The sequence below is a fragment of the Strongyloides ratti genome, assembly GCF_001040885.1.
Source record: "Strongyloides ratti genome assembly S_ratti_ED321, chromosome : X".
NCBI lineage: Eukaryota > Metazoa > Nematoda > Chromadorea > Rhabditida > Strongyloididae > Strongyloides > Strongyloides ratti.
Window position 1 is genome coordinate 2,092,915 of NC_037309.1, and position 15,045 is coordinate 2,107,959.

The 15,045-nt window shown below is 16.4% G+C and overlaps 3 protein-coding genes across 3 annotated transcripts; all 3 read right to left on the reverse strand.

Moving 5' to 3' along the window:
- Nucleotides 1-4,713: 4,713 nt before the first annotated feature.
- Nucleotides 4,714-5,371, reverse strand: SRAE_X000044400 (LD30746p; the record flags this gene model as incomplete). The annotated part of the gene is made up of 3 exons (XM_024644789.1): nt 4,714-5,152; nt 5,212-5,306; nt 5,354-5,371. 3 exons carry the CDS (start codon nt 5,369-5,371, stop codon nt 4,714-4,716), a joined length of 552 nt encoding a protein of 183 aa, XP_024510313.1.
- Nucleotides 5,372-5,764: 393 nt separating this feature from the next.
- On the reverse strand, nt 5,765-6,731 carry SRAE_X000044500 (Purine nucleoside phosphorylase; the record flags this gene model as incomplete). Its single annotated transcript, XM_024644790.1, has 2 exons — nt 5,765-6,614; nt 6,658-6,731. 2 exons carry the CDS (start codon nt 6,729-6,731, stop codon nt 5,765-5,767), a joined length of 924 nt encoding a protein of 307 aa, XP_024510314.1.
- Nucleotides 6,732-10,673: 3,942 nt separating this feature from the next.
- Nucleotides 10,674-11,578, reverse strand: SRAE_X000044600 (7TM GPCR, serpentine receptor class e (Sre) family-containing protein; the record flags this gene model as incomplete). Its single annotated transcript, XM_024644791.1, has 4 exons — nt 10,674-11,147; nt 11,192-11,293; nt 11,338-11,468; nt 11,512-11,578. 4 exons carry the CDS (start codon nt 11,576-11,578, stop codon nt 10,674-10,676), a joined length of 774 nt encoding a protein of 257 aa, XP_024510315.1.
- Between the last annotated feature and the right edge of the window lie 3,467 nt (nt 11,579-15,045).

The window sequence follows — 15,045 nt, forward strand, 5'->3', positions numbered from 1 at the left end:
TATAGTAATTTTAAAATGTTTTCAAATCAAATAAATATATGGTAAAATCATCTTTACTGTATTTATGGTTGTTGTTTTTTTTTTACTATAATTATTAAAAAAAAATAAAACAAAAAATTATTTAATTTATCAATATATTCATTTGTTACATGTTTATTCTTTTCTTTTTAAGTTTAATATATTTTTTTGAGTAAATTAAACAAAATTTAGAAAATTGTTTAAAAATTATTAAAAAAAATTTTATTCAAATTTTAGAAGATATTTTTTTAGATAGTTTATCAGATGATACTATATGCATGAATAAAATTGTTAATTTGAATATATAAAGTATATATATATTTTTATTTTTTTAACTGAATGTAATTATTTAAATTAAAATTATGTTTATTCATTTGGTTTGTTTATATTTAAAAATATACTTAAGAAAAGTAATTTTATTATATTGACTATTAATATATTACAAGTAACTTACAATAAAGAAAAAGTAAGAAAATATTATAAAAATTTTAGAAACAGTTGTTTTAAGTATCTAAAAATTTTATAAGATTTATTTTATAAGAATGAATTATTTTAATGTCTTTAAAAGATAATACATTCTTCCATTACTTTGTAACAAAATTTTTATATTTATAGTAAACAAACATCAGTAAAAACCAAAAACATTGGATTAGATTAATCTTTTAATAGAAAAAAAAATTACTTTTCAGATTTTGAAAAAATTTATAAAATATTTTTATAGATTTTATTATTTTTAATAATATTTATCTTATATTTTTAATCTCATGACATAAATATTTAATATTAATTTAATTTAAAAAAAAATATTAATATTCTAAACAATTTTAAAACATTTAATTTAATTAAAAAAATTTTATTTAAAAAAACTTTAATAAACTAACAAAATGGATTCTAAATTAAAAACACTTTTCTATTGAAATAAATTTTTTTTATGATATTTTTTAATTGAAACTGCTTAAAAAAACAATATATGCTTTTTACAATAAATTTTAGTAAAACTTTATATAAAAAAATTATTTTATTTTCCATAAAGTACATTTATATATTGTTCTTATGTATATTTAACAAAATCTTGTTAATAAAACTTCTATTAAAAAAATTTGATTATTTTATTAAAACTTTATAAAAAATAATTGTTTGATAAAAGTTGTAATAAATAATCACAAATTAAATTATAATACAAAGAAAATATTATTCTTATTGATTATGAAATTATTATCAACATATAAAAAAATAATTAAAGCTAATACATTTGAGAATATTTTTTTATAATAATGAGATAAAAGTTAATTATTTTATACTGTCTAATTCAGTAATTTTATTAATATTTTAAATTAAATTTATATTTTAAAAGTTAAATTGAGTTAATTACATAAAAGATAGTCTTTTTTTTAATAAAATTAGTTGATTGCTATTTAAATTTTTAAAGAAGTTAATGTTTGATTCATATATTTTGGTAGTTAAAAATTAAGTCTATTAAATGAAGTTTATTTTTAAAATAATTTTATAAATTCTAATAATGCAATTTACCATTTACATTAATATTTTAAAAGAAATTATTTGATTCTTTTTTATCAAAAATCGTTTTTAAATGATTAAAAATTAATTTTTTATTTATAAAATAAATTTTTAATATAATTTCGTATATTCATCATATAATTAATCATAGATAAAATGATATAAATTATTTAATCCATCTACCTTTTTAAACTCTTTTAAAAAAAAATTAATATTCTTAATTGAACTTTTATAAATGATAAAGAATATTTGAAAGTTTAATAAAAAAATTAAATTTATATATGTTTGAAAAATTTTATAAAAGGCAAACATTAAATAAAACTATATATAAAAAACATATTTTTATTATTATAATTGCAATCATTAATAAATATAAATAAATTATCTTAAAAAAGCAATTATTTAATAATTTTTTTATTAATAATCAATGTTTTTGTTACTAATAAAATTTGAATAATAAATCAATTTATAACAATTACTTAAATTATTATCAAATAATTTACCAGTTAAAATGAAAGCTTGATAATGTAAAAATTGTAAAAATAGATCAAATATTTATGTGTTAATTTTATTGTATAAATTTTTATAAATATGAAACATAGGTCAACATTTTGTTTTATTTTTATGCTATTTAAATGGAAATGATATAAAACTTTGATATATGATAACAAATTTTAAATTTCATTTAAACAAATTTGAAAATTATTAATAGTTCTCTGGATAAACTGTATATAAAAATTTTTAATTGTGAATGAAAATTACATGAACTACATTTTTCTTAGTATGATTAAAAATATTTACATCTTTGAAGCAAATTTTTTAAAATAATATGTTTCTTTTTTTAATAACAATTATTTTTCTAACTTTTATAATTGCTTTTAAAAACAGTGTAACTTTAAATTTTTGTTAAATTTTCCCTAATTTTAATTTTAAACTTATTTTTTTTATGATTGTTATTTCAATGTTAATGAAATTTGTTTAAGCAAATACCAAATAATATAATTCTTATTACACTTTTCCTTTATCAATGTTTATGTAATTTTAAAATATGATGTTAAAGAAATTGTTTCAATTTACAATGCATTGATTTTTAAATAAATTTATCTTTAGTAATAAAAAATATTGCATAAATGTTACTGTTTCAATTTAATTCTTAAATTTCAATAATTTTATCTTAAAATTTGTTCTTACTTTAAACATTCTTAAAAAAATAATTTTTTTTTTTACTTTTAAGAAAAAATTTTGTTTCTATTAAAAAAAACAAACAAAACATTTATGAATTACTTGAAGGAATGATTTAAGATAAATTCATTACTGTAATTATTTTTTCAAAATATATTTAAGTATACATATATAATTATTTTTCTTGAGAACGGAAGAATGTTGGAAAAAATATTTGTTTTAACAAAAATAATATCTTTAAAAAATTCTCATTAATGTTCAATTACATACATTGTAAAAATTAATTAACTTTTAATGATTTTTTTATATCAAATAGCATTGTAAAAATAAAAACTATTTTTAATTCAACAATTTAAATTTAAATTTATTATTTCAAAAGTATTTGAAAAATGTTGGATTATGATAATTATTTTTTCATATAAAAAATATAATATAACACAGAGATAATATGAATAATTTATTTGAAAAGTTACCATTTAGTTTAAAATCTTTTTAATATCAACTTGTTTTTCTAAATCACAAAAAAATTTTTAAAATATAATCAAAACTTGTTACCATGTTATTTGGTCCTATAAAATTATTTATTAACTAAATGTTTAATAATCTCTAAAAAAATGTTTTATAATTGCTAATTTAATTATTTTTATCAAAAATACTACAGTACATTTTTTTGCTAGGATAAATAATTTGTTTTTATGTATTTAAAAATAAAAAACGACAAATTAACATATTATAGCTACTTTAAAAAATATTTCAATAATTTAATTTTTCTAAATCAGCAATTTATTAAATAATATATCAACAATATTCCATTTAATGAAGTATTATCTTATCAGATAACCATATTCCTGACTACTTGTAACTATTAAATTTTATATTGTAAAACGAGATATAAAATATATTTCTTCTTAATTATTATTTTGTAAACAGGTATGAAAAATTGGTTAAAAAAAATTAAATATATCATTTTCTGCAATGTTGTTAAAAAATAGACAACATCCACATTCTGTTTTCTTTTCCTGACTCTTGATTTTCTTTATATTATAAAAAAGTTTTCTACATTGAAAAAAAATGTACTATGTAATTTCACATGATCGTTTACAAAAGTCTTATCTTTCAATTATACAAGTTTTCTTTATGTTTTGTTCAACTAGAAATTTATAAGCTTAATTACTTTTATCATTAAAAATTTTATTAAGAGCATTTTTATTATTTTCAATAACTTCTGCAATTCCAAGTTATTGTTTCCAACAAGGCAGATTAATATTAAGCAAATCATCTATTAATGCATTGATAATCTAGTGATTTTGAATATAATAAATTATATTTTTATTTCATTTTCACTAATTTTATGAACTAGTTTGATAAATTAATATACATATTAAAAAATAATATTAAATTAATATATATTATTTGTTTTAATAGAAAGAGATCAAAAATACATTAAAACAACTTTTTTACTATTATATAATCAAAAATGTCTGAGTATAAAGTAATTTTAAAAAAAAAATATATTCTTTGCTTATAAAATAACCAATCTTAAGATTAACTTCTTTTTTGTTATTTAAAAAAAAATTAAAGCTAGTCTTATCTATTGGTATTAAATAGTGTAAAATTATAAAATAAATTAAAATTATATTAACATTCGATTTAAAATTTTATCTTTTAAAACTATTATACAAAAATTTTAAGAGTACTTTTTATGGCCACAATTTATTATACAAAATAAAAAAAAATAAATTATGTTTTTCATTAAATTAAAAAATGTTTTACAAAGATATTAAATACGATATTTTGTAACTAAGTTATATTATTAAAACTTAAAATTTTTTGCTCTTAAATATATAAAGCGATCATTTTTGCTTACTTTATCATTATGATTTTAGTTTTTTAAAACTATATTATGCTTTGAAAAAATTAATTCATGGTTGAGTGAAAGAATATAAAAATGTAATTAATATCATAAATAAATTAAATGAAAAGATTATTGTTTTTTTATGTCTTTTTTAATAATCTGCCAATTTTTGAATTTTCATTAAATAAACTTCTTATCATAAATACTTGTAAACATCCAACAAATATTATAACAATTGTATTTATTATTGACCAAAAATTAACCCTACTTAAATTTGTTCTTAAGATAGCTCTATCTCGAGATTCATATGCACGTAAAAGTGCTTGATTATATTCAATTTTATTTAAAACATTTTTTATTTTTTCAAATGAATTACGTAATTGATTTATTGTCATTCCAAGACTATCTAAACCCCTTTCATCATTTAAATCATTTGATGTATGTTTTTCAAATGCTTCATCATCTATATTTCCATCTTCATCAAGTAAATAAACTTCAAAAAATACAACTTTGCGAGATTGATAAGAAAAAGTATTGTCAAAACAAAATTGATAATCTCCTAAAGTTTTTAGAGGAATTCTAAAAAAAAAATAAAAATTATATAAATATATACATTATCAATTTATTTTTGTTATTACTTATGATTTCCTTCTTTTTTTGAAACTTCTTGAACTAATACTTCTGCACCAAGAACAGACATAAAATTAATATTTAAATCACCTCCATCAACAACCTTTAAATAAAATATTTTGACAAAAAAATATTAAATATTTTTCTAACCTGATAGTCAATTTCCATATGTTTATGTTTATGATTATCTATTGTTTGAAAAAAACATTGAAATTTTCCAGGTGGAACTTCAACTGTTAAACTGAATTCATTGGTATATATAGTTGTTAATAGTATATCAAAAATAATAAATAAAAATAAGGCTTTTTTAATTTTTAAATTCATTTATATTTAAATAATGAAAAGAGTAATAAAAAAAAATGTTACTAGTAAATGTATGTAATGTTGGAATTAAAGAGAATCGACTTAGGACAAAAATTAGGTATACAGTGGAGTTTTGCTCTATATGTTAAATAAATGACAACTTTTTAATTAAATTAAAAATTATATAAAGATGTAACAATTATAAATCAATGTAACTAGTATAATTTATTATACTTAAAATGATATTAAAAAAAATATTTAGAGAACTAAATCATTAACAATTTCATAGACAAATTTACAGGCTACTTCTCCTGCTTTTTTAGACATTTCTAAAACTTCTTCATGACAAACTTCGACTGCAGTATCAACTTCTAAATTACATATATTTGTAATTAATGAAAATGCAAGGCATCGTAAACCGCATTGTCTGGCAACAGTTATTTCATGAGCTGTTGACATTCCAAGAGCATTAGCACCTAGAGTTTGATATAAGCGTACTTCAGAAGGTGTTTCATATTGTGGTCCACCACTCATAACAAGAATTCCTTCTTTTAAATTTAAATTAATTTTTTTGGCAACATTTTTTGCGATTGAACGAAATTCTCTATCATAAGCATCATGAACTGAAACAAATGTTGGACCAAATCTTTTATCACTAATACCAACTAATGGAGACATTCCAGCTAATCCTGGCATAAAAATATGATCTTTTACAAGCATTAAATCACCATATGTAACTTTATCTGGTATACCACCAGCTGCATTAGACACAATAATTCCTTTACATCCAAGTAATGAAAGAATTCTAACTGGTGTTGTACATAAAGCCATATTCATATCATGTTCATAAGCATGAAAACGTCCTTGTAAACATGCAACATATTTATTTCCCATATTACCAAAAACTAAATTACCTTTATGTCCTGGTACTTTTGTTGTTGGAAATCCAGGTATTTTTGAATATGGTATTGTAATTTTTTCAGTTAATATCTCAGCAATATCTCCTAATCCTGATCCACATATTATACCAATAATTGGTTTTTTAGGTAATTTACCAATTTCAAGAATATATTCAGCTAATTCACATAGATGATCATAATTTCTTGGACTATAAAAAAAAAAAATAATAATTTTAAACTATAAAAACATACTTAAATTTTTCATCTAAAATTGAATGAGTAACAGCTGAATTTGATTGTGAAATAGTATCTTTTTCCAAAGACATCATACAATTCTTTTAACCTTAAACAAATTTATATTATTTAAATAAATAAAAAAAAAGAAAATTATATAATTTATCAAAAATATATAAAAAAATTTAAAATTGTTCTAAATATTTTTTATAATGTTAATTATTAAAATAAGTATAATAATCTTTTATTTACAAAAGATAATATTTTTTTTATAACAACATTATTTAAAAAATTGTTATTTTAATGTACTACAAATAATGTAAATAATAGGTTAAAAAATTAAATATAAAAAAAATTGAATCAAACTTCTTCTGATTAAAAAATATAAACTGATGTCTTAATAAAAGGTTAAACTTGTTTATCTTAAGAATATTTGATACTTATAAAATAATGATAAGATATTAAATAATAAGATGATTATAATGACATTATCAAATTAATGTATAATATTTTTATTATCTTAAAAAATTTATTAATGACTAAATTGTTTTAAAAATAGTTACATTTAGATATTTAAAAAAAATCAAGGTTAAATTGGTCAATTCTTCTGCTTCACTAATCTACATTAAAATATTTTCGTAATTGAATGAAATAATACATTTACTTTTTTTATTTTATTCCATATATCATATTACCTTGATTATAAAGAGTTTTTATTATTAAAAACAAAAAAAATATCTTTAATTTATAAATTTTTTAAAATTATTTTAATTTGTATAAAACACAACAACTTTTAATAATAACTATATAGAAATAACATATTAATTTTATTTTATTTTTTTTTAATAAATGAATATTAATACTTTTATAAAAGTGAATTCTTTTATATATTAATGTATTGTAAAAATTTACAACTTAAATTACCTTATTCAAACCTTTATTAGATAATTTAATAACCTTTTTTAATGTACTGTTAGTTTAACTTCTTTACTTAATTTCAATCTCTTTTTATATAAAATGTTATCTTCTGTTTATGTCAAATTAATTCTTTATATCAATTATAATCTAAATGTAGTAATATATTGTAAAACTTTATTGATATTAATATATCAAATAAAATCTATTTATTATACTATATGTTAGAAATTGATAAAAATCATTAATAAAAATTAAGAGATGATACCGTTTTTAATAGTATCACTATTTTTTTAATAAAATAAAATATAACATGTTATTTAAAGATGTTTTTTTTAATTAACACATTATTGCTAATAATTGCAAAAATGAAGTGTTTCAATTTTTATTGCTTTTTATTGAAGAAAAAATATTTTAATAAAAAAATAAATAAGTATCTATATAATAAAATAATATTTTTCAATTTAATTCTCTTAGTTCTATTGATATATAAATAAAATTTAGTATTTTAGACAATTAATTTTGTTGTTATAATAAATGTACTTTAAACATGAAAAATTAATTTATTGTTACAGCTCTTTTTTTTATTAATAGTTATTTTAAAATTTAAAAGTTCAAATAATAATTTTATAAAAAAAATCATTATTTTAATATTAAACTTTAATTTAAAAAATATTAAAAATTTTTTATCATTTTTTACTTTCTATATAAAATTTAATTTTTTTTACTGGTAATGTTAAAGATTAAAGTTTTATCATAAATATTAAAATGTTTACAAAGTACAAGATAAATTAATTTATTTAATAAATGCTAAATAAAATTATAATAAGTCTTTTGAGATATGATATTATTATAAAATTTATTTTTTTACTTAAATTAGAAAAAAAGTTTATTATAAATTTATAAGAATAAACAGATTAATTAAATCAAAATCCAATTTTTAAGTCTAATTAAAAGCAAAGTATAATTAATAACATGTTTAACATTATTTTACTTAATAAGTATCTAAAATAGTTTTTACTGTAAAAATATTAAAATAAATTCCCTTGATAACAAATTTTAAGTAATTATGTAATTTAATAATTTCTTCGCAAATAAAATTTCGAAAGTAAGAATGACTTTAAATTATGATAAAGGTTATGTATAGTATAATAAGAGATAAAAAAAGTTTGATTTTTTAAACAGTTAAAAAAAATCATATCAGCAAGCATAATTTCTTGATAAGTCAATGCGTGTATGCAATGTGGTTAAACGTCATGCCAATTTGCGACTAGACTGGTAAATAAAAATTTTTAATTACTCAAAATTTCAAAAAGTTATTTTAATAAAAAACGTTTATTTTTTTATTTAAAGTTGTATTTTTCAAAAATTTGAACTATATAAAAACAAATTATATCACAAAATTAATATGTTACAGAAATATAAAATTTAAAACTTATAGTGTTGATAAGTGTTCAATAAAAACGATATTATTTTTTAAATTTTTTTAGATAAGAAAATTATATTAAACATATAAGTTCTAAATTACCAATTGATATTTAAATAATAACTATCTTTAACAATATAATTAAGTACAAACTTTGTTGTTTCAATTTTATTGTTTTGCCTTGAATACTTTGTATTGTTAAGAGATAAAAAAAAAAAGTTATATAGAATACATATATTTGTATACTATAAAAGTTTATATTACGATAATTTTTAAATTGTGAAATAAAAAAGTTTATGTTTTGGATTTATTAAATATATACTTAAAAATTTTTAATGATAAATGTGTTAACATACAAAAATAGGCAATTATGTAATTTATGAAATACAATTTTACATTTATTATTTAAGGTAATTTATATTTAAAAAATAAAAGGATGGTAGACATTTCTTTTCATCATTCAACAAAAGATTAAATTATCATTTTCCATTATTTTTTTTTTCTAACTTGTAGAATTTAAATTTTATATTAAAGTATTATTTCCTAATCAAAAAAATATTGCTTATCCCTCTTTTACTTATCATTTTTTTATAATTCTATATTGATATTTACTTAGTTTTCATAATTTTGTTACTTTAATTATTAATAGGTATATGTAAAAATACAGACAAGTAAAAGAACTTTGGTCATTTTTAATTTGAAAAATTTTTTCTTTTTTACTCTCTAAAGAATAAATGTGATTTAAGTTAAAATTAGAAAATTTTATTTTATCTTTAATTATGACATATTTTTGTTGTGTTAAATATAAAAATAAAGACTATGTAATTTAGCTTGTTTAATAATTAAACTTATAAATATGATAATTTACAAAAAATATACTGAAATGTTTCTATGTAAATAAAGATATTTTTTTTAACATAATAGTATAAATAATATTAAACTTTTAAATTTTTAATCACAATTTATTGCTTTATGATGTAATTAGTAAAAATTATCAAGCCATAAATTGTAATTGCCAATTATGAAATTATATTTTCTTAATTATAAAAAATCAATTTTCAAAATGGAAACTGCTGACATAAATTAAAAGTATTAAAGTTTAAAAATCATTAGTTTCTTTTTTTTGATATATATTTGTTATTAGGTTATTATGATTAATATAAGTATAATATAATTTTGTAAAATTTTTTACATATAATATTTATTACATCTCATAAATGGTATATTAAATTAATAAGGAAATTAAATGTTTGCCATATATGTAATTAATATTTTATTTTTTTATTATAAAATAAATATTATAATTTAGAATAAAAAATGATAAATATATAATTTGTTTTACATAAAATCTTATTTTAAGTAAAGTTGTACTACATTTTATTCTTTAAAATTAAATAGTAAAAATTTATTTATTATTTTTTTTGTGACAATATTAAATAAAAATAAAATTAAAAAATTATCCTGTTACTTTTTAATGACCATATTAATTAAACTTTTTTTTTGCAGTTTTGATGCTTTTCTTTGGTACATATAAAAAATATTATAATAAGGTTATTTATAAATATGATAGGAAAAAACAAAAATTGTGGGAAAAGATAATTTCAACACTTTTAAATGTTCCAATTTTTCTAACATTCTTTATATAGTTATAGAATAAATAAAAAAAATAATAAATTCAGCTAAAGGTATTTGTTTATGTTGTTTTATTTAATTTCCAAACACTTTGAAGTGAATTAAAATAAACATTAGTTCTTTCTGAATTTCCACTTAAATCAATAGCGTTTATTCTACTTTTTTGTAGAGAATAATGCTTATCTTCAATACATACTTTATTTGATTTACATAAAATAATAGCAATTTTTATAAATATACGATAAAAAACTCTTTGTTGTATTAATATTACAATTGCCGTTGTCATTACTTGTATTAATTGAGGAACTTGAAATGTTAATAATGAAAATCCACCGCCATATTTATAAAAATTATATCTTACATAAATAATATAAAATACAATATTGTATGTAGCTGCAAGAACAGTAAATGATAAAATATACTTAAGAAGAGAAGCTGATTTAAGATTCTCTTCTTCTTGATAACGTTTTGATAAACTATGATCTATATTTTTTTTTAATTTAAATATTTTATAGAAGAAGAATAGAACATAACACTTTAAAAAAATATTAATAATTATAAATAAAAGAATAAACTTACTATAATAATAATTATTTGAAGAGATCCTGTAAATAAGATTGTATGAAAATCATTTACTATTTTAAATTTATAAAGTAGTTGAAAAGATGCACTAACAGACCACTAAAATAAAGCATATAAAATAATTAAATTTATTGATAGCTTACACTAATAATTGAAAAAACCATCCCTAAAATTGGTAAATTTTTGTTAAAATGTTCATATGTTTTAACAAAAATTAAAGCAATAATTCTTTCAACAACAAAAAAAGCAACAGATATAGAAATTGCATATAAACCTAAAATTATATTTCAAAAATCACAAAAAAAAACTGCACTTACTAGTCCAATGTATTTTGTCTATTGTTTTTGTATAAACTTTTTCAATTGGTACAAAATAAGAAATCATACGAAATGAAGATAATACTATGGAAAATAAATATGCCAATAGTAAATTAATTACAATAAAACGAAAATTTTTATGAATTTTTGACATTTTTATTAATTCTTTTATCGTTATAATACATATTGGTGTTGTAAATATAACTATTAAACCATACAAAATAGTAGTTGTTATTTCATTATTATTTAATTTTATATTTTTACTTTGAGAATTTGTTCCATTTTCCATTTTGTATTGTATTTATTATTTTTTTTTTTTTGTGATTTTTAATTCTTAAAAAGTTATAAAATATTAGATATAAATTATAAATTAAAATATTTATTTAAGGAAAACAATTTTATAAAAACATTTAATATTAATATTTTAAAAAACACAAAAGTCGAGAAAGTACAATGTCATTCCTATCTATTATAAATATAGTTTTTCATAATAATTAAAATTAAGTTCTAAAAATTTTTAAAACAACTTATTGAAGTTTGTTTTTTTTTTATCTTATAAAACTATAATTATCTAAAAATTTTTAATTATGTTAATCTTTTTTTGATCTTTTTACGTAAAAAGTGATATTAAAAAAAATCTGTTTATCAACATTCACATAATCTCAATAAAATTATTATTAATATCTAAACAAAAAAATACAATGTTTTAAAAATAAATTATAAGTAAAAATAATAAAACAGTAATCTAACATTAACAAATAAACAGTTTATAATTTGGTAAATAAAAATTTTTTAAATAAATTTATAAATAGAATTGAGTTGACAAAATAATAAACTGGCTTATTAATAACTAATTAACAATTTGAAAATTATTTAATTGAATTAATTACCACATAAATATGTATACGTAAATAAATAAGTCTAATTTAAATTTATGTTAAAGCTTAAAGTACCTTTAATAATTATTAGACACAAAGAAAGGTTATGGTAAAAAGTATCATAATACTCTTCATTAGTTACTTCGTTTTAATAATTTTTAATATTTTCAATTTTAATAAATTCTAGTAAAAAATAACAAATATATTTAAAACAATAAAAATTTTTGTAACAAAAATGTTATTAATATATCTATAAATAAGAATAAAAATTTTATTTTTGTTTTTGTTTTTGATAAATAACTTATTTGTTAAATTAAAATACATAAAAAAATTTTATAAAATTATTTACCATAAAAATAGAAATTGGCATTTTGTTGATATAATGATCAACAATATAAATTATTTAATTAGTAAATTTTAAAAATTATTATTAGGTAAAATACTTCTTATTAAGCAAAATTTTTTTTAGTTAAAAAATATTTATCTTAATCTTTAGTATAATTTAAAAATTTTTAAATACTTTTATAAATATTGTTAAAACAAAAATTTTTTTATAAACAACATTTTAAAACTTCTTACATTTATTACTTTTTTTATTTAATATTATAATGCATGTTGAACTATGATTTTTTAATTATATTTCTCATTATAGTCAACATATTTTATTTTACTTTTAATATCATGACAGGGTATAAATATTATATTGTTTCATTTTAAATAAGATTATTAAAAAGTTAATCAATTATTAAATTTTATTATGATTATTTTATATAATTTATGTAATTAATTATGTAAAAAATCTTATTTATTGAATATAAAAAAAATATCACTTAACTACACAAATGGTATATTATTGATAATAGAAGTAGGAAGTAAAACAGTATCCCAGTTTATGTTATTAAATTTTAAAATAATAATAATAATCGAATATATATTTAACTATTAATATTTATTTCAAAATAACACAATATGTATTTTTATAAAGTACAAAACTAAAATTATATAGAAAGTGGAATAAATTAAAAAAGAAATTATTTTTATTGTTTAAACAAAAGTATTTTCACAATACCATATCACAATCATGAGATACAAAAATTTTTGCAAAAAAAGCAAAATGAAAATGATATCATTTACTTCCTGAAAATTTGGAAAACGATTTTTTTTGCTAATTTTAACTATAATCTAAAAATAAAATGTATCTAATTAATAAAAAAAATGATATTTTGTTAGTATTTAGAAACGTATAAAAATAATAATTGTAAATGATTTATCAGTTTAAGCAATATTATTCATAACATCATAAATATGATAAAAGTTTAACTTATATTTTTTATTACTATTCTTAATTATAAATGTTATAATGTAAAGTGAAAAAAAATTTTAAACAAGAAAATTTTGTTAATTGGCCAAATGAAATTTTAAATTACATGTTTTTTTTAATTTCGTCATTATTATTTTAATGATAAATATTTCATTTTTTTTACAATAATAAATTAATTTTTTAAATATTATTACAAAGAAAAAAGTATTTAATATAATTAAATATTTAAATATTGCACTTTTATCTGGTTAAAAAAAAAATTTTGTTTATTTAAACATACTTAAATTTACGTCAAATTGTTCAAGAAACAATTAATTATAGATGTTTGTAGATTATTGTAAAAAGAATTATTTTAAAATGCAATATACAAATGTGAAAAATAATTTTGAATAAATTTTTTTTTTATAAAGCACGTATCGCAACAAAAATTAAAAGTCACATTTTATAATTGGCAACATAACTTCAAATGAAAAAAATGTAATAAAGTTTGAATTAATAAGTCATTTAAATAATAAAAAATAATAATTTAATTTTGAAAAAATAACGTTTTTAAATTAGATTTTAATAAAATTAAATTGTTAAAATATAAAAAATTTAAATAAAATTAGATAGCTACCATATTCCTTACATCTATTTAAGTTCCTTATCAAAAATTGGATAAATTATTAATTAAAAAATATACAATGGTTGTTAGTTTTTCACCTTGTTATTATTTTTTTTCTACATTAATAGTTTAATAAACAAATCCAGTACTGGTTTTAATGAATTTTAAAGTATATTAGTCTTGAAATTAATTAAAATGAGAAAAATAAATTAATATATTTTTAAAATTAAATAATTTTTCATTAATTAATAAACTTTTAACTACTTATAAATTTACATAGATTTAAAAAAAACTTTGTTTTAAATCTGATATTGTTATCAAAAAAATTCATAAATTAATTGTTAATATTTTTTTTTACAATAATTAAAAATCAAATATGTAAAATTTTTTTTTATCATATTTAAATGTTATTTAAAATAATGTTTTGTTACGGTAAAAGGTTTATAGTTATTGTTTATACATTTACAGAAAGTAAGAAAAATATGTGTTAAGTTAATAATTTTTTTACTACAAAAATAAAATTAATGTAGATAAAAAAATTTATAGTCAAAATAAATATTCTTTTATTTTTTAAATATCTACTAAGAATCGCTTATTCATTTTTATAATTTTTTTCATAATTCTTAAAAAAGCTATATATATAATTAACTATTCATAATACCACACAATAATACACTAGTATTCAGTAGTTTCTCATTTACAAAAAAAAGTATAATAAAAATTATATCACT